Genomic DNA, 23,525 nt, shown 5'->3' with positions numbered 1-23,525 from the left:
TATAAACCTCCAAAACTAGCCTTTGTAAGATCTGCGTTAATATATTTCACACCCATGCTAGCAGTAATTCAGACACACTGTTCCTATGTACAGCAAGGTAGAGGATTAACAGAGAGACGTGTCTCCCTGTAAGATGGTGGCATCCCACAATGTTATACAAAGAAAGGCTTGGACCAGTGTGTTATAAAAATTCTGTATTAAATAAGTATGTACAACCTGTATTTGCTAATTTATATCCGTGATACTTTCTACTCAGTCAGTTTTCCTGAATGTAGAAAGGGGTGGGAGAGTAATTTTGGTTTCACCTGAGAATAATGTGATCTTTTGCCTTTTCAAAACAGTTAAGTCTGAGTAGATTTCTATGTGGACTACTGGTGGTGTTAGAAGAAGAAAACACAAGGCATTGAATACTCCAGGGTATTCCTCACCATGCACTCATTTTCAGAAGTATATGCCAAACTTTAAGCTAGCAAACATAGCTAAAGTCTGCACCATGTGGAACCCAGGCTTATATTTCCAGTTCTGCTGCTGGCTGCCATTTGACATTGAGCAAGACATTTAACATCAGTCTGGATGTCTTCCCTTTTCTTGGGGCTTGTTTGGTGATGCATAGCTGTAAACTTTAAAGGCAAGTGGCAACTTCCCTGAGTAGGAAGAAGCAGGGGAGAGAATTCATTTCCCACTGGAGCTCACAGTTGATGCTGCATGATGGGGTGGCACCAGGGACTGGGAGATTAGATAGATAGATGATAGATAGATAGATAGATAGATAGATAGATAGATAGATAGATAATGTGGCCACCTGGCAGCCCCAGCCCACTCCCTACATTTCTCTACAGCTTCCTCAGAAGTGCTGCCTGGACCATATGAATTTGACCTGCAGAGTGGGAGACAAGGGTAGTTACATACTAAACCACACAGAGAGATAAATATTCACCTGTCATCTTGGGCAGCTGTTCCAAGAACCTGCTCCCAAAGGGCAGTGTTTTCAAGGATTTGCACAAATAAAGAAAAAAATAAACAAACACCTGAAAGTTTATCCAAGCAGCAAGTGTCAGCATAGGAACGGAACAGCACAAATATTCCTTTTCCTAAAGACTTGCTCCTACCCATCAGTGAGAGGTCTGTTCTGGAGGGAACAGCAGTGTAATGTGTGCGTGACCAGGTCTGTTCCTGCCGGCACAAGGCTTTTGGGGTGTGTCCCTGAGAGTTGCAGACCAAGCACACATTTGCTCCTGACTGAACAGTCCCCTGGGAGCAGATGAGGACCACATCAGCATCAATTAATGCCAGCGTCACCCCAGCAGTTGACATCCAACCAAGGAAGCTTTCCCACAGCAGCCTCAGTCATCACGATGCTTCCTGCTCTTACACTCTCCAAAATGTTCACAGCTGAAATTCAGCTCAGAGTAAGTCACGCTCTCTGATTTATAAAAGGCAGAGCTGCTATTTTTCACTGTAAATGTACATCCCAGTAATTTCTGGTGGTGTGTTATAGTGAGAAGTTATGTACACAATGGAGTTCCTAACTGGTGACTAACACAGTGAGACCTTCCACGTGTGTGTTTACTCTTGATGTTTTCCCCTCCAGTACTACTAGCAATAAAAACTTGGTGAATGTAGGAAATGTGTTGCGCTGCAGATGTTATATCTTCTTTTCATTGACCTATTTTCTGTATAAAAGAGGCCAAATCACATTAGGTTTTCACTATTGAGATCCCAGGGCTTCAAACATGAAAATTAAACTAATCTATGCTTATTTAAATGCACTGAAACCTGCACTTATACATTTTCCTTTTTCTTTCTTTTTTTTTTTTTCATTAGAGAAGTTAATTATCTGAGCATAAAAGTGCTTGGTAAAAGATCATCATTAGAAATTTAATCCTCTTTTAAGCATTTTATTTGACAGTAAGGTACGCAAAAAGGATGGATTGTTGCTTCGGAGTTACTGTCTTGCTCCTCACTTTGGTATTAAATGCATTCAAATTTATACTAGCCAGTTCTTTGCTGTGCAATCTGTATGCATGTTGATAGGGTTTCAAAAAGTGGTGGGTTGTTGTTTTTTTAACCCTCCAGGGACTTTTTATGTGCAAGCCAAGTGCTTCTGCATGCATGATAGAGCAATTTCTTCGCTCCGGAAAGTGCTACTAGATAGAAATACGATAGCAGAGCAAACATCGACTTCCTCAGAATTGTTACTTGTTCAAATAGGAATACCATAGCAGAATCTTACATGGGGTCAAAAGTGCTCGTCTCGGTACTGATGAAATCTCTCTCAACAATTTTTGGTAGGTTTCCAAACAGAGAGCATAGTTTATATCCACTGTGCAAGTTGGTACACAGTGTAGAAAAAAGCTTATATATCCTTCTGATGTCGAAAATAATTTAAACTTTAAATAAATTACTAAGTATTTTTATAATTATTTAGGGCTTGTTCCTTAGCTAGACTAGATTGGTAGGGTTTGATTTTGGTCAGAGGACTCATACTGATTTACCCACTTGGGGAATCTGAATCTTGATGGAGATGTTTTGGCAGGTTTGTTTTTTTTTTTTTTTTTTTGAAACAACTTCATCTCACTGGAATTGTTTAATGCAGTGTCAGCAGAGCCTGGAGAGTAAAGGTGCATATGTACAGATATATGTAAACACACAGGCATCCTTATAAGAAGAGTGGATTAATACAGGCCACTGTTGTACACAAGTCTGTCACAAAAACTTGAACTCAAACTAAGCATATGTGCCTATATGTAAAGCTCATTTCCAGAGCAGATTCACAGCACAGACCTATTTTAAGGGGATTAATAATCTATGAATAATACATATCCAAGATACACAGCAGCAGCGTGAGTTTGGAAATGGAAAAAACTTCTGTGAGTTTTAGTGGAGGCTGTGTCCACACTGAAAATGGACTTACTGGGACACATCTTCTAACAGTAAAAACCAGCTCCAGGTCTGCTGGCTTTGGAAAAGGAATACTGATATAAAACAGTGGAGCATCTGGTTCAATCTGTCTAGCATACAGCTCTATTACCATTGCATATAAGTAACAATTTCATACTAGCATTTTAAATTACTACTCCCTTCTTAAACCGTATGCTAATTTTCTTAAAGAGAGTCTAATTGCTCTCTTTATATGCAACTCCAAGTCAAAAGCTTAATTTATCCCTCCAGTTGGATAATTAAATCATACAATGTTCATCTCTTGTGACTCTTCCTGTCCCAGAAATCTTAAATTCTTCTTCTCTAGCTGTCTTCCACAAAGCACAGCTCCTGACAAAGCTTTCACCTTTAATTTACTTGTGCCAGGAAGACAGCCGTTTGTCCCGATTCAGAAGCGAGGCTTCATTTTCCTTTACTTGAGTTTCCCTGTGTATTTCTTTTCCTAGAAAAGAAACCCCATCTCTCCCACATGTACCTTCTCCAGGCATAACAAAACAACTTTTTTTTTTTCCCCCTCCCTGTGACCTGGTTTTGCAAACCTGCAAGTATTCCCATTTAAATCAGCAGCCTGGCTTGTATGGTTGTGGTTTGGGAAGTGGGAAGAGTGCAGTTTGAGTTCCTGTGTAGTGTAGTTTGAGTATTACTGCTGGTGGGCAGTCAGAGCTCAAGCTGCAAGGGCAAAGCAGATGATGATAATCCCCTGCTGCAGGGAAGTCCTAGAAGTCACTGGTGCATTGCATCCCACAGGAGCAAGCTGCAGGAGTATAGGCTTGTATTGGAAAATAAATTGAAGGTATAAAAGTTCATGCTTGGTCAGACATTTCTATTAGAATTCCTTCCTTTGTAAGGTTCAACCTCCTTGCTTCATTTCTTCACTTCAAAATAAGGAGTGTTTTAAAAGCTCAGCTGTAGATTAGGTAGACCTGGAAGTGAGCAGTCCTGCTGAAGTCAGGAGGACCATGCACTTGTCAAAAATTAAGACCTCCTAGCAGCTTTGCTCCAAGATTTTTCAGTGTTGCATCTGATAAAAGGGATCTCTGAGGAATTTTTTTGTTGCGCACTTATGGCATTATAAGAAATGGTCTGACAGGTAGTTTGCAGAATGGCAATTCTGGTGCTGAAACATTGGTTCTGATATTATTTCTTGGGCATAACAGTGCCTATACCTGAAATGGTGTTAGCTTTGCTTAGCCATTATGCTCTGGTGGAACTGCTGTGTCACTGCACCTTAAGGCAAAGGGCTGGTGAAGCAAGAGAAGCTGACCCTAAAAAAGCTAACTAAAGGACTGGCTTTGTGCTTTGCTTTGTGTTAGGGTCCTGGTGTGCTTCCACAGCGTAGTGTGCATACTGGCACTGCTGACTGTCCTTTACTGGAACTGCAGATCAGCATCTCATACTTTCCCACTGATTTTTAAATGTTTCGTGTTTTCCAGTACATTTTATTCATGTCACTATTCAACACTGGTATTTAGACATCATTTAAAACAACACCACTGGTTTGGTAGGGGCTGAGACACTGCTCACTCTCCTTCTCCATCTTCCCCAGCATCAACCCCGTAGGATCCTCTGCATCTGCTGTCCTCCTCATGGCTGACTCAGGAAGATACCCCAGGAATTCCTGATGGAAAAGCTGAGAAATTCCTAGAATTTAAATTAAATGTGCTTTGCACCCAAATGTACGCAAAGTACATTTATTTTGAATCATGCAGCAGCCTGTTTTGTGGTGCAGTATCTGGTTGAAAAAAAGCATCACTGTTCCTGATGGTATTTGTATTGTTGGCTCTCACTGGTAAAGCTCTGCCTGCTTTGGGCTTAAATAGGACCACAGAAGTGATTGAAATTCCACTCTCCCTGCAGCTGGCCAGAGAACAGAGGTGGGAGTTGTCACAGCTATGGATTTTTCTTCCCTTCCCTTTGATTCTGAAATAGCTCATTTGTCAGATTTCAGTCAAGGATCTTTGCTTGTGCAAAGGCTGTGGGCCCTGAAGTGAGCAGATTTGAGAACAGATGTGCTGCAGAAGGTGGGTTCATTTCTTGTCTTGCAATCCAGTGGTACCTACACAGGCATCACTAATGGTTCTTTTTAAGTGTTGTTTTAAAACTTGTAGAAGAGTGATGCTTAAAGAATAGCCTGCAGTTGAAAGAAGGCACTGGAATGCCTGAACTACTTTCCAGACTAGTGGAGTATATGCTGTGGGTCAGCCTTAGTACCTACAAGTAGATTTTTGTGTGTGTGCATATTAACCTTGAGACAGCAAGGAGCCTTGCAGGAGAAAGCACTGTGATATGAGGGCAGTGATTTTGTCAGAGGTCTTGTGTGCATCTTGAAGGGTCTGGTCTTGAGATTACCCAGACTGCTGAAGTGGCACAGAGATGTGGACAAGGAATCCCTTTGAACACTGACCTTTTGCTTTTCCCTTTTTAGTGATAAAATATTCAAGGGAACAGAAAGTGACCCATTTTGTGCTCTGCCTGTCAAGCCAAGCAGAGGAAGGAGAGTACAGTGGGGGCCCAGGTGGAACCCAGTGAGTGCAAATGATTTATGGAGTAGCTGCTTTAAGCATTTTGAATTACTTCTAGCATCATCCAGTAGAGTCTATTTATGTGTATGAGCTTAAATACATTGCCCAGAACAACTGGACGGCAGAGGCAGCTGTGCAACTGATACACACTCCAGCACCCCTCTTTGCCCCTCAGCTCACCAGGTATTCCCTAGGGCTTTGCAGAGGGAAGAGTGCCCTGCTTGGCGACCCCTTCACATGAGCTTGGCTTTTTCTCACTGCACCACAACTAAGCCAAGTTAGGCACTTGGTGCACCCTGAGCTCAGAAATGTTTTGTCAGGTTTTTTTCTTGGAGACTGCAAAGAAAGGCAGTTCACCTGACCAAGCTGCAGAGGAGCAAGGAAGATCTTTGATGTGGCAGCTGGGCACACAAGTGTGTGTTCTTCATATCTGACCCAGAAGCATCTGTGGGTTGTGCCTATCTGAGGCATGTCTGAGCACCTTTGGGATTCACAGCCACACCACACCATGGGTGTGGAAACATGGCAATCAGCTGGCTCAGAAAGAGAGGAGGCTGACTTGTCTAGCATGGTCTTTAATTTCAGGAAAGGTTCCAGGGTGTGTCTGGTGGTACACATTTTCCCAAGGACTGTTTTAGAGTAACTTTATGTAAAACCTAGCGTATCACTCCTTCTAGGTGCCAGAGGTTACAGCTGGGGTTAAGCAAACAAGCAAGAACATGGGGATCAACCATCAAACCACCACCAGCTCCACATTCTAAGCTGTTTAAGGGGCAGTAGGAAGATAGTTTGTGAAGCTGAACAGCTTGGTGCACCATGGAGCTTTTAAAGGGCTTCAGCATCAGTAAGCAACATGCTTCATAGTCCTGGGAGGCCTGAAGTACTTTTTCCACCCTAGTATGACCGTGTGAAGAACATATGTACTTACAACTGATACCATCAAATCAGCTAAAGGTAGGATTTTTGGATGTGCTTTAAAGGATGTTGCCAGTATTCTGCCTCTATGGCAGAATTCTTGTCCATTCTCACTTCAAAGGAGAGTTATTTCAGGGCATCTTCTTTATATTCCCTGCCGGGTTTTACCTTTTTTTTTTTCCTTTTTATTAAGCTGTGTCCTATTTCTGTTTAATGCACCAAAGAGCATTACACTGATGATAGACCTCCAATTCCTTAGCGGCATTTTAGGAAATGAAAAGTGATCAAATTCCCTTGTCAAGTAGGATGCTGACTTGGAGATACCTCTTTTTCTTAAAAATCTAACCTAGACATAAAACTTCTAAAAAACTTGCAACCCAGAGAGTAATTATGTACATTTAAAAATGTAAGCTGGGATAGTCCATCACACAAAACCATTCAAATAGTCCCCTAAAAACATGATTCTATCTTTTCTTCATGGGCATTTAGGTCCTATACAGTAACCAATTTTATGAAATACAGTATGTCTGTTAACCAAGAGAACTGAACACTTCAGTTGCTTAGTAACTAATCCAATCCAAGGAGGAAATAAAAATAGCATACATAATTTTAGAACCTTTAGGACCTCTGCCAAGCAAAATATTCTCACCAGCAGCAGCCAGGTTTGTGATTTGAATGGGTTATCTTAATAGGATAGATTCTATTTGTTTTATGTAGGTAGATGGTCCTTGCTTTTGAAATCTGATTAATTACATATCCGGGCCATTAGGTCTTGTAGCTTCTGTACTCTTCCACAACTTTATTTAACTAAAAATACAACATAACTAAATATAATACAAATAAAAAAGGAAAAATGTTTTAGTTGCTGGCTTCTTTTTCAGCCTTAATCTGGTTAAAAAGCCAAAGACTGTAGTGTAACTCAATAAAGCACATTATATGGCCAGGAGGAATGTCATAAGCATCTGCTTAATTCAAGTGTGGTTTTTTTCCCTATAGTGATCTGTAAAGCTTGTTGAGGGGCAAAAGGATATTATTTTTATAGAAAGATATTATTGCCACCATTGGTGGAAATTGCCATATGGTACCATAGCATATTCAAGCAAGGTAGGAACAGTTTCTGTAAAATTATGTTTTAGCTGACAAAATATGACTCCTGTTTTAAAATACGTCTTCAAAAATTTTGCATTTGCGTACATTTTTAGAGACTTGCTCTGTTCGTGCACATTGCTCATGTGTTTGACAAGTTTCCTACACCAGACTTTTGCAAATTACAGCGAGGATCTGCATTTTTTTCCCTCACATTTTTATCAGTCTTGCCACTGGATGAAGGATCTGCAGGACTAAATTATAACGTGTGTGAATAGCATTACCGAGGTTGGGTCCCTTGCCCTTATTCCTGAAAGAGGTAAGCAGTTTGGGATCTGATGTTCATGTAATGCCTGTATCCTGCAGCGGTCATGGAGCTTTGGGTTATCAAAACAGATAGAGTGCTCCTTTCACAGAACAATTTGAATACCAACTTCTGACTACATTAATTCTGATTTAATTCCCCACTCCTCTGAAGCATGTATTTGGGAAGGTCTCAGGTTTTCCTTAAATTCCCTCAGTTCATTAAGTATTTCAGTGTAGGGTGAAAAGCACTCAGATTCAGTGTTACATGATTGGTACATTTTGCTCAAAGAAGAATACCTTTTTTTAGATGTAGTGATTCAGCACATTTTTCCTTCCACATTAGGATTATCATCCTGTAGGGCAAAAAGCTAAATATAGCAAATACGTGCCTTGCACGGTAATTTTAATACTTTTTGCTTAATGCTTTTTTTCTCTTTTTTTTTTTTTTTTTTGTTTGCCAGTGGAGTTTCAGACCCTGCTATTCTTATTTTTTGTGTCTTAATTTATTAATACATCTGGCAGGATCTTCTGAAGGAAATTAAGATTGTCCATCATTGTGTGCTGAAAGAATTGTGTGCCAAATCCGAGAGGAAGTTTCCTCTGGAACATCATTCTAATTAGTTTACGCGCCTGAAACCAGGAGAGATGCAGTAGCTATGTCCGTGATGGAAGCAGAGCCACAGGAGTTACCCAGCAAGCCCATTGTTTTGCCCATGGAGCTGCCCAGAGGGAAATTTCTGAGCATGGCAGCAGGAGATGTGATGTGCTCCTCTGTTGGAATTTGGGGTGAAATCCAGAGATAGGGAGTTCTTGCATGGAGCCAGTGTCCATTTTCTGCTGAGAGCTCCTGCTCATTGCTGCCCTGGCTGCTTGTATGACCGTAGAGATCTTCTTTAATGTTTGTATTTCATTGACTACAAAAAAAAATACTAGCACTGTGGTGAAATGCAACTTGATACACAACTGATGTTTTTCCCTAAAGAAGTTCAGAAAACATTGCCTTAATACCAGGATTTCTGGCCAAAATATATTATGGAGTTAATTCAAGTAAATTGCAGTTACTCTGTAGCAAATAATTACCACCTGTTTAACATCTGTCTGAAATCTGCTCAAAATACAGCAATCTAGTCATCATTCTTGTATTATTTATGTCATTTTATTATTTGCTGTTAGACTTCTATTTACTTACCCGATTCACAACAATTTTTTCATGCCTTCTGCACACAGAATTATGAATTTAATAACCTCCTTTGGATTTGTTTATAAAACCTTTCAAAATATGTTTGCAATGCATGACAGGGCTTCTGAAAAGCCGCAGACACCCAGTGGCCTGTTTCATCATGAGCTGCGGTTGGGAGCGTGCCACTTGCTGCCCTTGGACCTCAGCGCCTCCGTTTCACCTTCAAAAAAAGTCCACATTAACCTGTCACACACGTGATCTCACGAGCATTTTCAGTCACATTTTGCTCTGTTAATCTGGGAGCTTCTGGGTTGCTTGCTCAAAGCATTGGTGTGCTTTGATGTTGGATGGACAGTGAGGCAAATGAGGGGATTTTAGCAAGAATGATCACCTCCTGCCAGGATGCCCAAGTACAATAGAAATCGAAAGGAACGATGGGGACAAAAGCCAAATGAAGGCTGCTTTAAAGTACTCAAAACAGTCTGCAAGCGGGGCTTGGGCTTTTTGTGCTTTGTGCTGATCATTTTCACGCACAGCGAGACATGTTGTCGTAGTGGTTTCTTTCGATATTACACTTCACAAGAAAATGGCATGTGCAGGAAGGAGGGCGAGGGGTTAATTCCTTGCAGTACATCTAGGCCATCCCCTGAAATCACAGGAGCAAAACCAGCTGAGTGGTGAATCAGGCCACCCTGCCTCTCCAGGACAGGAATAGCAAGAATCAGAAATCTTGCCCTCAGCTGTGCTGGCATGCAGGGATGCAGAGGGAAGGCAGTCACTTGCCTCTGAGTTTCATGGTCTTTTCCATTACACCCAACTGGTATACATGGTTTTGCAGCTCCCAGTAGTGAGAGCAAAACACTTTCAGCCTGACTCAGGGTGACTGGCCTCCCAAGATGTGTTGCTGTATTAACACCCCATCTCACCCTAGATTTTTCACCTTAACTCCTTTTCATTTCTATAGTAGCTTCTTCATATTAACCTCTCTCATAACAGAAGCAGTGTTCTCCTCCACTAGAACCAATCCTGCTCAGTTGTGATGCAGTGCAGATGAGGGAAATCGGGATGCATATTCTAACACGCTTCCTAGGGAGGGAAGGGCAGCAATGGGCTGGGTTCTCCAAATAATCATTGGAGGTGGAAAAAAAATAAATTGCAGCTAATGAAAGTTAAGCTTGGAGGATTCCAGGAGAATGAGTTACAAACTCAGCAGCACTATTGCATGTCTTTATGATACCTCTCAAAACTGCCTGTCAAAATCTCCCATTAAGGAGCATCACAGATTAGTAATTATGCGCATCTATTAACTAAGCATCCATTCTTTCTCTCAAATGCTTTGTAGCAATATCTCTCCAAAGAAGCACATATCTCATCTAGGTGTCTGCTAGATGGCCATAACCCCTCCCCAAGGGAGATGCCTCTGATAACACTATATTAAAGACAGGGCTTGGTTTTGTCTCTTAAACCGCTATCACACAAGCCAGTGCACAAGGAAAGACACCTATTATGATTTTATAGACAAATGCTAACAAAAGCTGCCTGCACGCATGCACACACAGAAAAAATTAATGTTAGCATTGCAGGAGGCTGTGGTGATGACAGGAGTACTTTTATTGTCAGCTCTGCTGGGGAAGGGAAAAAAACCCTCTTATTTGTGCAAATAATCCCAGCTTAGCTTTATTACCAAGCATTCTATTTGCACATATGAGTATGTTTTGTCAGCCATGTCTTTAGGTACAGGTTTTCATCTTCAGCTGCTTATGCTTGTTTGTGTTAAACAAATTAGTGCCATAATAACACACCCCCCCATAGAGACACGAATATTGTATGGTAAGAATCCGAAATACAAGGTAGTCTTGCTTACTTTTCTTTGTTGTAGGTTTGTTCTGGTTTGTTTGGGCTTCCAAACCCCACCCCCCCCACCCCTGAAAAAAAAAAGAAAGCTTAATTAAACTCTTTTATGCTTAATTTTCCTGATTATATTTTGTTCATTAATAGAGAGCAAATATGAAAAGAACTAAGAGCAAAACTGGAGGCAGAGGATAATAAAATCTATTGCTATTAATTAAACAGAAATCCTCAAACATGCCTCCTTCCAGCTTGCTCTCTTCCAGATCCTAGATTGCTTCACTCTTTCAGTGACTACTGCTAGACAGACGCATCCTGTTCTGATGAAGGAGACCAGCTGGATTTAGGACTGTGACTTCGTGTGTGTGGTACAACTGACCATATGTGATTCTCTGTCAAGTCTGCAGTTTTAATGAAAATCTCAGAAGTATTTCCACTTTGATTCATATTTTCTCACTGGTTCAATAACAAAAGAAGGGTTGGCTTTGTGCAGCTGGCTTCCACTAACATAGGTTATATTGTGACTCTGCTAAGGAAAGGGAAGCTTTTGCATACTTATCATTAGGAGTTGCTTTGGGCTGTTCTGTTTGTTTGTTTGCTTGTTTGTAGGATTTTTTTGAGGGGTTGGGGGGGGGGGTTGGGGTTTGGTTGGCTGGTTTTGTTTGGTTGTTTGGGGTTTTTTTTTAGGAAAAAATATCTGGGACCAGAAACTACATTTCATTAGGGATATAATTTTGAATTCTTATGCAGATCATGGTTTTTATCTGGCTTCAACAGAACTGAATAATTCTGTTGTTATTGTCTTCCTGCTGGCTTTGAGAAATGCATGTCTCCAACCTCTCTAGGTCTGGCAACAGAATGGTAGCTAGTTGTGAAAAAAAGTGTTAACAAACAGCAGACAGAATTTAAAGGAGTTTGGGATCTTCTTTTCCTGAAGAATGATTTGCATTTACTGGTCTTCCAGACCTGAGAGCAGTATATGTAGGGGCAAAGGACCACGATGGTCCTTTGGAAGGAAGTGGGAACACGAAAGGAAGTGGGAACACGAAAATTCCCTTCCTTTGTACTCCATGTAAGTTTTACTTAGAACATGCAGTGAATTATCATTTGTAGTGGGTTACTTTCACCTGTATTCTATCTGCTTCTCAGCTCTCTGGGCTTCAGGCAGAAAAGTCAAACGCCACAGGAAAATCTCATCTTCTAAGATTTGCAGCCTCAAGGCAACTGGCAAGGCATCAAAACTTCCATGTCAGCCAAGTGTCTGAAGTCTCCTGTTAAACAGGTGCACAGAGAAGGCAGAGGTTAACACTCAGTACCCAGCCCTGGGCTCACCATGTGTTCTTTAGTCGAGTATGTACCACTTTTGTATTTTACATTGCCAGTGAGTTGTGACCAGACTGTATCTTCTTTGCACCTTATCAAACACTGCATGTTTGAACAGTGCCTTAATTATAGTGATCAGTGTTTGCAAACAGCACCTTGACTCTTTTCATCCAGATTTTTTTGGTAAAGGAGGGCAGAGAGGAGACATCCTAAGAGTGAGGGAGGCAGAGTTGAGGCCCTGGCCACTCAGATGCTCTTCCTGAAGCATCCATCATTTCAGGTTAGATGCCAGTGTCCCTGGTCCAAGGGCTGTCCCTCTATCGTGCAGAGAGCAGATAAATAGAGGTGGGAGGGTTCAGAGCAATGATTTGCTCGCTGTTCCTATAAACAGTGAATGGGCAATCTGGTAATGGGCTATAGATTTCCCAGATGAAAGCCCGCTTGTTACCACATAGATGTACTTTCTGATAAAGAAAGTCTAAAGTGGATGTGCTGGCATCCAATTCTTTATTAAAATCATATATATATATCCAAGTGAAGACTGCATAATTTGAGTCCACTGAAAGAAAATGGTACACATAGGTATTTTGTGGGTATTTGAGGTCCTTTTTCCTTTGAGGCAAAACTTCCATTTTTGTGGAGATAAAGGATGTTTAAATTAGAAAGGAGAAGTACAAAATAAAAATGATCAGCCTCAGTCCTGAAAGAGGCTGTACCACAGCAGAGCATTTATCAAGGACTGTATTGTTACTTGATGCAATGGTGGGGTGCTGATGGGAAGAAGGATGTTTCCAGATCGTCACAGGCCTTGCAGATGAGGCTGCAGTGTTGGCAGTCAGGAAGATAAAACCACACCTGCATTTTATTTTAAAGTGCAATTATACTGATGCTGTTCTCTATTGCTGTAAATCAGTTTCCTAAAATATATGGATGTCCTTTTCTCTTCTCAGACATGTACAATTCAATATTTCTGAATATTTGATCATGTAAGCATTAGACCCTGTGAAGCAGCTTGTGTGAAGTACCAGGGAGTGAGCTCTGTCATGAATGGTAGCAGTTCTGTCCTGCTGCTCTTTGCCTAATGGGGAAGAGGGCACTGACTTGTCTCAATATTGCATTCAGCAAGCTAATCTTCATATTATTCCTTTAAATCAAAATGGGCAGCAGCACCCTAGACTAGTATGGTGCCTATCAGAAGTGTACGTTTCATCTGAACATGTCTTGGAGCCTATTTATTTTCTCATTATAAAGAATATTCTGGCCCAGTGTAAATGTCAGTGAGCTCAGTGCACTCCATGCAATGAAACAGACTGATCTAAAACAGTAGAAATAAGGCAAGCCTGGGTCCTCAGAACTGCTGAAAAGCACTTACTTGCCCTTTTTTTTTTTCTAAACGCTGTGCACTCGATTCCCTCTGCCCACTAATTTGAGTTTTGGTCGGCCTCAGAAGGGCAATAACTTTGCATACACCTCTTTCTCTGAGAGGGCAGGAAATTATTCTTCATGAGGAGGATGATCTAGCAGGTTGTGCTGTGGGGGTGTTTGTTGGTTTCTTAATAAATATTTCCTTAGTCTGGATTTTAAACATCCCCATACACAATAAGGAAAATGTGAACGAGACGTCCTTTGTGACCAGATGTGTTGGTGGGAAGGAGTCTCCTATAAGCAAACCAGGCAGTGAACACAGAGACTGTGTGGTGTTCAGTTTGGTTGTCTGCAATCAATAACACTTAGCAAGAGACAGTAAAGCATCTGGAAGATTATTTTGAAGTACGCATGTATTGTTTCAGTGAAAACATCAGAAAAAAAGCCAGAAAATCCTTTTGAATTTTGTTGTGATCAGAGTCCCACCATCAGGACATCCAAAGGCAATCCTGCAATCCTCAATGTTAATGATCAACATTGATTACACGGTGATTTTTCCAACAAAATCATCTCATCGAAAAAAGCATCTTGCTGTGCAGATATATAGCATGTACCAGCCTTTATTAGAAATAAGCTGATTATTATTCTGCTACTGGCTTTTATTTTCTTCTACTCCCTCCCTTGCAGGAAGGCTGCATACAAATAAAACAATCGATTGAGAGGAGATGTTCTTCCTTTACAAGATTAATTACAAACACAGGGATGCTGTGTCTGGCCCGTGCGTGTATGATTGATCTTGTAGGAGGAAATGCAATAGGAAAGCTTCCTTTTATCCAGTAAGCAAAGTTCAGAGATGTTTGCATTCTGCTAGGTAAGCACAGCTGTCCAAAGATGTGAAGACGGATGGACTGTCCTGTCAGCACAAATTGATGCCGAGGTAACAGGCTATGCTGTCTCTGCAGACCTCTCTCTCTGGCCAGGAGGCTGTAGGTTCAGAATTGTTCATTTAGCAAACAGCTTAATTGTTTCACATTTTAATTAGTGGGGAGATCCAGACACAGTCAGTGTATTACAAGGGGCAGCAAGGGTAAGGTGTTGCTGGACCTCGCTGCTGAGGCCGGACATGAAGAGGAAGGCTCCTAGTGACACCAAGCATGGGGCAGCTGTGACAGGGCAGCTGCTCAGAAATTGCAAGGGTTTGTTCGCTAAACCTGGCTGGTGTAAGGAGAGATCTGCGTATTCACTCACTGCGTGTAGCTCTGGAAGCATCTGCAGAAAGTGCAGCACTTTGTTGCCCTTGTTTCTATTTGTATATAAATACAATCTTAAACCTCTAGATTTGGCTCAGGGTACTTCTGCAAAGGTTCGTTCTGTTCATGGGCACAGGCTAGCACTTTTATTTAGGCTGAGAAGCAGTGTCAGAGGTGACAGATCCAGCTTAGTGTGACTCAGCTTTCTTCCTCAGAGTATTTTAAATAATGGATGTGCTACTGCTGGCATTTAACTCCTGCCAGAGCTGCTGAAATATATGGTGTCTTTAAAATGCTGCTGCAACATCGAATCTCTGCTCAGGCAGGGGAGGAGATCTCCACCTGGGATTGGTTTTCTCAAAAGGAAAAAGAAATCAGAGGAAGAGGGGAAGGGAGGAGGAAAAAGCCTGAGACATATCTTGTAACAGTGAGAATGCCCTCCACCTGAGGTAGTGAAGCAGACAGCTCTAGCAGCGTGTTGATGGAGAATCCTGAAATCGATGCTGCAGTCTGTGTTATATTTATACAAGCATATGCACTGCGCTGATGACGAGGGAGAGAAAGGGCTGTTCCCTGCGTTAAAATAATTAGTGTAATAAATACAGCCTGGCAAGCGCCAGAGGAAGTAGGGATCCCTTTGTTCACATCTCGCCACTTAGAGCTGGGTAAGCAAGTCTTGTGGAGTTAACCTCAGAATTTACTCACGCTTTTTTTCTCTGTTAGAGGTCTTGAGCAGGACGTGCTGCTGATACCAGACTTAACAAACGACACTGTTCTCTCCTGCCTTAGAGTGATGTTGAGGATTTTATAGGGTTCTTTTCTTTTTCTTCTTTCTCTCCATGCAAATCCTGACTGGTAAACGAGGATCTGCTTGCTGTTTAGCAGTCAATTTGCTTGGCTTGACAAAGGTTATTGCAATAATTGATGTTCCTCTTCTAATAATTAATGTTAATGAGTCCACTAAACAGTAAACAAGACAACAAAGAACTGTTAATGAGACAGTCTTTACTCATTTGTTTAATCTTTTACTAAGATAATGGGCGATAAATATGTCGCTATTCAGCCATCTTCAAGTCCTTAATGCATGGGGAGTGTTTTAAAAGGAGATTTGAGCTGATTTTTTACACTTGCATTTAGTAAATTCAGCTGACTGGGTAGGTGGGGCGCCTGAAAGAATTGGGAGACCTATATAATTAAGTGCCTTGACATTCTGCTTCTGAAGGACATTGGCAGATATCCAAAAGCTATGTTCTGCTCTCAAACTATTTAATTGAAACCATACAAAAGGGAGGGGGGTGGAGGGGCAAAAGAGAGGGAGATCTTGGCAAAAACCTTATGTGCGGTTTTTTGCTATTGGATTGACCAGACAAGGCAACAAAGCTGATAAAACAGGATTAGCAAAATTGCATTGTTGGATATTATATGCTGTGTGACATGTACTACAGCAAGGGAATTTGGCAGGATTAACCTGCAGAGGATAAAGATGTACCAGACAAGAGGGCTGAATTAATAGACTGCTGTGACCAAAGCAAGAAAATCTATTTGCATGGGATATTAGGGACGATAATAACCTTTCAGGGTGGGGTTGCAGTTTATGCCCCGACTCGAGTGCTGACCCCATGCCCAAGTCCTGCTCACCGCCTGCAACTGAGTGTACAAAAACCAGCTCGTTGGCATGGCTTCTTATTACTCTTTCCTATTTATATATATATATATATATATGTGTGTGTGTGTATGTATGTATATATGTATACGCACACACACACAAATGCTAATTCCTAGGCAGGATTATCTGTGTTACCGGGTGGGTTTGTGTTGGTGGATTTTTTTCCCCCCAAACTGAGAAGTTTATTTTCCTATTTATAGGAGATGACTTTCTTCTCCTAATGCACTAGTGTTATCCTAAAGTAAATATTTGGGGTTGGTGGTTTTCCTCAGGGCTTCTGGACCTAGCCAGCCATGGGGGAATGCCGTTCCCTCACTGTGTGTTACTCAGCTGTTCAGGAGATTCTACACTTCCCTGCATGCAATCGAGCTGAAATCGTAAAAAAGCTTTCAGACCATGTAGTGCCAAAGAACCTGAATGCTACTGCCAGTAGACTAAATAAAATCATATTAAGTAAAAATGGGAGAGTATTAAAATTTTAAAATTTTAGGTGTACACAAAGACTACATTGGACTATTTGACCAAGGGGATAAAGAAGCAGAAAACCAACCTCCATCTCTGGTGTGTTAAGGGGAGAGAAAGTAGATTAAGCGTTCATTTCTCATTTATACAACATGTAATTCTGGTTTTTCACTTGAAAAGGCCTTTAAATTTGCTTCTTCTAGACTATAAGCAATGCATATATGGTAGTGTGCTTTTTTAAAGTAATCTGCTATGCTTCAGCGCAGATTGTATTCAAGGATTCAGAAGGATTTCAGCAACCTTGAAAAATGCTCATATCATTTGCTTTCCCTTCTCCCACCCACAGTACTAGTGGCAGACTTTAGTGCTCCCAGGGAACAGAGAATGTACTAAAAGTATTTGGCATTGCTCTGTGTGTGACACAGTGTGGTTCACTGAGTGTGCTCAGTGCTACCACAGACAGTGAAAGATCTGTTCTGGTGAGATGAGTCCCCTTCATCCAGCATTAGCATGTCACCATTGATCAGCACCAGCCACAACAAAAGTTCAGCTTTCTGGTTCTTCCTTTCAGAGTTGAAGGTTGATGAGAATATTAGATACACATAAAATGTAAATACTCTTTTTTTTTTTAACATGTTAAAATTTTGTAAACTGTTCTTTAAATAAAAGCTCTGTTAGTACAACTAACAGAGTCTCTGTAAATTACTGGGACTTTACAAGTGTGCACCCATGCACGAGTGTCAAGAAATTTATTTCCATTTCCTACAGCAACTAGATTGCATAACCTGTCTCTCTGGAATATTTTTTGCTAGTGCATATGTTACTTGCTTCTCTGCCCAGGGACTATACATATCTCCCTTCTCTGCAAGGGCATGAAGTTTCCCTTGGATTAAATTGGGCAGTGGGCATGGACGAAGGGATGCTTCCTATGCCTCCAAATCCAACCCATTTCAGGAGAACTATTAAAAACCAGTAGTATTCCCTGGAGGTGTGCTAGGCTGTATATCAGTTTCTTTCTATCCAATGTGCTTAAGGACTTCCTCAATGAGTACTCATCCCAGGGATAGTTCTGAACTAGCTCACAGAAACTCTGCCTTCTTCTGGATGTTGGTTGCTGAGGAAGGCCTCCAATACACAAGATCAAGTTTATTATTTGCTTATTTTTCACAAGTGCCTAGATTAGTTAACCCAATAAAGGAGTTGTTGGTAACCCCTTAAGAATGACCCAGCCCTGACAAGTGAGTCATTGTACCACCAGTGCAGCATTTTGAGGGGAATCAGGAAGAACCACATGTCTGTTTCCACCTCTTGTTGTCTGCTTGAAAAGCTGCAGGACCACCTGGAGCTGTGCTCTCCTCAAGACCAAGTCTGTAGTGGTGCAGCATTGCAACCCTGAGCACTTGTGCTGGTCGAGAGACACGCTGTGTGCATGCTGTGATGGTTGGCGTGCTCACCAGTGTCAGTCCTGCACAGGGAGGTAGATTTCCTTTTCCCTTGAGTCCCAGAATCCGTAACTCCCCTTGTGATTTTACAAGAAGCTCATTGCCCTTGGAGGGGAATGAAGGGCCTGCAGGCCAGGACATTTGTGGGGTGGGGAGCACCTTCCTGAATGCCAGTGTGCTGGGAAGCTTCTGGGAATGGACCAAACACGTGCTGGTGTCTCACCCACCTCAGAGGAGCAGACAGGGTGAAGGCATGAAGGTTCATGGTCACAGTGCACTCAGGAAGGAAAGTGGTCCCTTGGGCCCTGCTCTCCTTTCAACAACATCCTGGGATCTGTGGAAAAGCAGCCTGCTTCTCCCATGTCTCTGAGGGCTTGGCTGAGTTTCTAGGTTGCTTCCTCCGCCTTCCAGCCTCCGGCTCTCATGAGATGAGCGCAGGGAATGAGTTGCAGGAGTGCAGCTGTACACATTTGCAGTACTGCGCTGCAATGGCCACCACTGCGATTGAATGCCAAGCAGTTTGCCACTTCTATTTCTTCTTTTTTTTTTTTTTTTTTTTTTTTTTTTTTTTTTCTTGGAGGCATACACCCTTCACACATTTGTATTTCAAACAGACAGGGGTATGTAACTGCTGAGGTCGATGGATCTAACCCTGTCACTTTGCTTTCCAGCACTCGATGGTGTAGAAGATGGACTGCAGAGGAGAAGGACAGAGCACAGAGGAGCCCAGGAGCAGGGAGCCTGGCCAGGGGCCCCCTCAGGTGCTATGCAGCAGCTGGTGTTGTGAATCAGGCCGTCACCAGTCGGAGAACGGCTACTTCACAACACCAGGGTCGCACTGCACCACACTTCGACCACCGGCTGGAGAAGAGCAGCGTTTCCTGTGGGCAGGCAAGGGACGTGGAGCACCTCCTGGCTGCTTCCACGCAAGCCCAGACCTGCAAAGGTAATCAGGTGCTCAACTCCTATTTAGGCACCAGCCTCCCACTGAAGTCTGAAATAGAAGTTAGGCCCCTAAATATCTCTGTGGGTCTGGCCCCGAAACCCTGCATCGCTGTGCAGTGCAGAGCTTCAGCAGGCACAGGGCAGCACTGTCAGCAGTATGGTCACTGCCCGTTCACATGCCGCATGAATGTTAAGGAGCAGGAAGCTTTTCTTAAGCTGTGGAAAAGAGTAAAAAAAACCCCTCTGCATGCTCCACGTGTGCTTCTCCCTGACAGTCGCATCTGTGGTCCTTGCCTGTGACTTGTTCTGATCCCTTCCCTACCTCAACACCCAACTGCATAGTCTCTGTAAAAGGTCGTGTACATACCAGGTACAAGTTGGGCTCCTTGCTATTGATACTACACCTGGTCAGCCTCTGCCAACGTGCCTCTATCTAAATCAGCCCTAGGTGTGTTGTGATGAATGAAAAAATAAACAGTGGCGTCATCCAGAAGTGGTACCAACAACTGCAGTCCTTAAAACAGAGAAAATTTTTCTAAAGCAGTGCCTCATAAATTCCAAGGTGTAGAGGGACAGTGAGGCACACTCAAACCAAGTGACCTGCATGTAACATATGCCATGTGTTTCAGATTTTAAAAACAGGCTCTTCTCTGCCTCCTCCTATGTACCACACCACCAGTGTGATGTTAGTTTGCGAGGAGTGGGTTACAGAGGAGTGCTTTCCATCCAAATCTGGGTCATACACATGGAGGTCGGCACACGCTGGGGTATACAATCCCTTAAGTCAAACTGAAATGCTGTTCAGTTTTGATCTCAGAAAGCAGGCATGTGGTCTTGGTCTCAGGATGGGGTTTTCTTTGGTGGGTTTTCTCTTCCTCTCACCCCTCAGGATTGCTCTTTGCCAGGTGTGTCTGGCTGTTGCCTTGTATGATAGAAACCACTAGATATATCTAAAGCAAAGAGCGGAGAAGTGCAGAGAGAAACGATTTGGGTAACAGAACCAGTGATGGTTTTTGTGAAAGTTTTCTTCATTATCCTAACTCATGTGACTGGTGATGGCAGTAAAAATTATTTAAATTCCATCCTGGATGTATTATTGCTGGCAGGGAGATAAACATAGGGGAGAGTCGGGATATGCACAAGATCTGAAATAATATGGGACAGCCTGGAAATGCAAATGAAAGGTGACAATGATGGTTTAATTGGACCCATCCTGATTTTTCTGTTCAGATGGACTCCCTGCACAGGTAGCCCTGAATTCCTTTTATAGCAAAAAGTCAAATACCTTGAACAATGTAAGAGATATATGGGAGGCTCATTCATAGATTAGGACAGCAGCCTGTGGGTTTTTGTCATTGCTGAGAGGGAAAATTAGATTGTGTTTCTCTTTCATGTACTATGAATTTGTGAGTCCAACATGCAAGAACACTGCTTTATTAAACTTCTTCTCTGCTAACACAAACTGTGTGCTCTGTGTGGTAATCTCATTGTTTGTTATAACCTTGTTTTAAAGTCTGAAACTTTTCTCTACAGAGTTTGTTTCTTGGGGCAATGCACAAAATTATTTAGAAACAGGAGGCATCAAGGAAATAGTCCCAACAACCACGCACACACACTGATTTACATGAGCAGCTATTCATATATTGTCGGAGTCCAGGACATATCTCTGGCTGCCCTGGATGTCTCGAGACCCTGGCAGGGGGCTCAAGGACCAAAAAAACCTGTGGCTTCAATTTTAGCCCATGGGAGAGGCTGCCAACTCTATATGAGGAATTACAAGCCAAAACTGTTTGAGTAGTGTAATAGGTGAATTGACACAGGGTGGAAAAGTGGAATGTTGGGGTTTTTTAGAATGTAATTCAGGGGTACAAGATGGAGGAATCTGGACGTGTCCTAGCCTTCTTTCCCTTCTTCTTGTCCTCCATGTCTTGTTGTGATGGTGACACTTTTCTATTGGTTTAGGATAGGGACACACTGTCCAACATAGATCTTAGGTATTGGTACGAGAACTGTAAACATGGTACACGTAATTTTGAGTATATAATGTGGGAGACGCCCGGGACTCAGCAGAGACTGCCGTGGCTTCTGTACCAGGCGGACCTCGGCAGGTCAGAGAGAAACTAGTATAGATAAGAAAAAATAAACTACCTTGAAAACTCGACTTCACGCATTCCAGACATCTTCTTCGGCTGCCGGGCTAGGGGAAACAAGACTTTCACACTGTTGGGGTCTCGCCAGCTGACCCTGACAATATATGGAACTAAACACCATTTCATCTTTTATTGTGAGCCAGAAACCTGTTTTACCTATCCAGTTTCTGTCAGTAAATACCCATAATATTTGAAATATGTTAATGCTTAATATCCACTGTCAGGTGACCTGATAGACTCATACTTCTCCAAATGTGATATGTAGAGACAGGTCATTTTCAGCTCCTTTTGTTAAAGAATTTCATGGGAAAAGCCCACTTCAGAGGTACTTTTGGGGCATTTATTGTACTACAACTCTAACTCGAATGCATCAACCTTTATGCTCTTCTAAAGTGATTTCCTAGCAAATTAATGCAGGCCATAATACAGCTCTGCTACAGAAAATCAAGCACTCCTGCTTGTCATCAAGCAGCCTAATCATGTCATCTCATGAGGAGAATTGCTGGTTGAAAACCTGACTGTCAGCTTCAGGTGATGGAACCAATTTCTGTTTGCTCCCTTCAGCAGTTGGTACGTGCTGCAGTGAAAGGTGAGTGCACAAAAGAAATCGTTCAGTATAGGTTTTAAATTTGTGGAGTGTTATTCTTAACTAGCACCTACAGTTCATCTTCATGTCAACCCCAGTCCTGGATGCTGAGATAGAAAAATAGGTGCTCACCAGGTTTCTGGACAGCCCCCCAGAAGAGAGGCAGGCCCCTGCAGTGTGGGTACACTCAGAGAGTTTTCTGGTGCTTTACAGATCCTTTCTCCTACTTGTGTATTATTATAAAAAGAGTGAAAGTTTACCCTGCAAAAATACCCCATTAGAATTGTTGAAAGGCTTGATTTTATAACCTTAATAAAACACTGTGCTCAGCAATGAGGGGTAGGGAAAAAAGCAAAGTCTATCAAATCTGAAGTGCCAGGCTGTAGTCTCTTGTGAGATTTTTTCTTATGGGGTTGTTATTCCAAAAGTGGTTCTTATATCTAAGCAAATAGTATTTAATTTCACCCTTGAACCCTTTGAAATTTGAATGTGATGGGTTTATTTTCCCAGCACATCCACACTGTTCTTCAATTGTTTTGAATTGTTTTTTTTGTTTCCTTCCCGGGCTCACCAGCAGCTCACATACCACTTCAGAGAGCAGCAGCCTTGTAAATTTTGTTCTCTTTTTCCCTGCATACAACAGCCAAGCTGACAGGCACAGTAGGGCTCACCATCTCTCACTTTCTGTGTTCGCATGCACGCTGCTTTGTTACTGTGGTGTTCCTAATGAAAAGTGCCATTAACAGATTTCTTCTTCGTTTCTTTAATTGGGCTTCCCCTTTGGCAAGCAACTAATGTGAAATTAAAATGATATTTCAGTCAGCATTGCAAAGCAAACAGTAGGTGGGGCTGAATTTTGTTACCCACAAACCTGAGTCAGGTTTTATTTCAGTTTCAGCCATAAAAGTTTCACAACGGGAGGGGGAAAATACTGAAACAGTCTTCAGGCATCTTAACATGGTGAGCTGGAGGTGACATTTAAGGAGGAGGAAGAGAGGCTTGTTCACAGCTACTGTTTTAAACACAGCATATTAGGTATATGAGATTGGTATTTTTAGAAAAATCGAGAGTCCTCACAGTATATAGTCAGGCCTCAAATGTGCACATAAAAGGGTCAGAAACATCCCCATTGTGCAGTGAAGTGGCACCACAAAGAGCATAAAAATCACTAGGCTAAATAACCAAGGCTAAATAACTTTCACTCAAAGATTGATGTAAACAACAGAAGAGTGCAAGCAGTCTCTAAAGATCACATAAACTACTTGGAGAAGTTTTATAACCTATCCTCTAAGGAGATTCTCTCTACTTAAAAGCCAAAGCAGCAGAGACTTTGCTGTGTCATACTCTTTGTCTTTATGTATATTGGAAATTCCAAAAATTATGATGCTTCTTTGACAAACAGTTGCCTCCTTCATTAACAAGACTAACTACCTGTGCCTCAATAAATGAGTTTTTAATATTGCATTTGATTAGACCTAGTTCTCCAACCATGCATTAGCAGGAAAGCGCTGCCCACGCATGCAAGCTTAATGCACGCAG

General features: G+C 42.0%; 1 protein-coding gene across 1 annotated transcript in view; it reads left to right on the top strand.

The window, feature by feature from the left end:
• The window catches only part of LOC128791209 (uncharacterized), a 63,887-nt gene extending 43,191 nt beyond the window's left edge, over positions 1–20,696 (top strand). Inside the window, exon 3 of the mRNA XM_053948601.1 lies at positions 18,977–20,696. Coding sequence (XP_053804576.1) covers positions 18,977–19,550 — 574 coding nt within the window. The 3' untranslated portion in view covers positions 19,551–20,696. The remainder of the gene's footprint in view (positions 1–18,976) is intronic.
• Positions 20,697–23,525: the final 2,829 nt, after the last annotated feature.

The sequence above is a fragment of the Vidua chalybeata genome, chromosome 1, assembly GCF_026979565.1.
Source record: "Vidua chalybeata isolate OUT-0048 chromosome 1, bVidCha1 merged haplotype, whole genome shotgun sequence".
NCBI classification, from domain to species: Eukaryota; Metazoa; Chordata; class Aves; order Passeriformes; family Viduidae; genus Vidua; species Vidua chalybeata.
The sequence above is the reverse complement of the archived record's forward strand: the minus strand, read 5'-3'. Positions and strand labels throughout refer to the sequence as shown.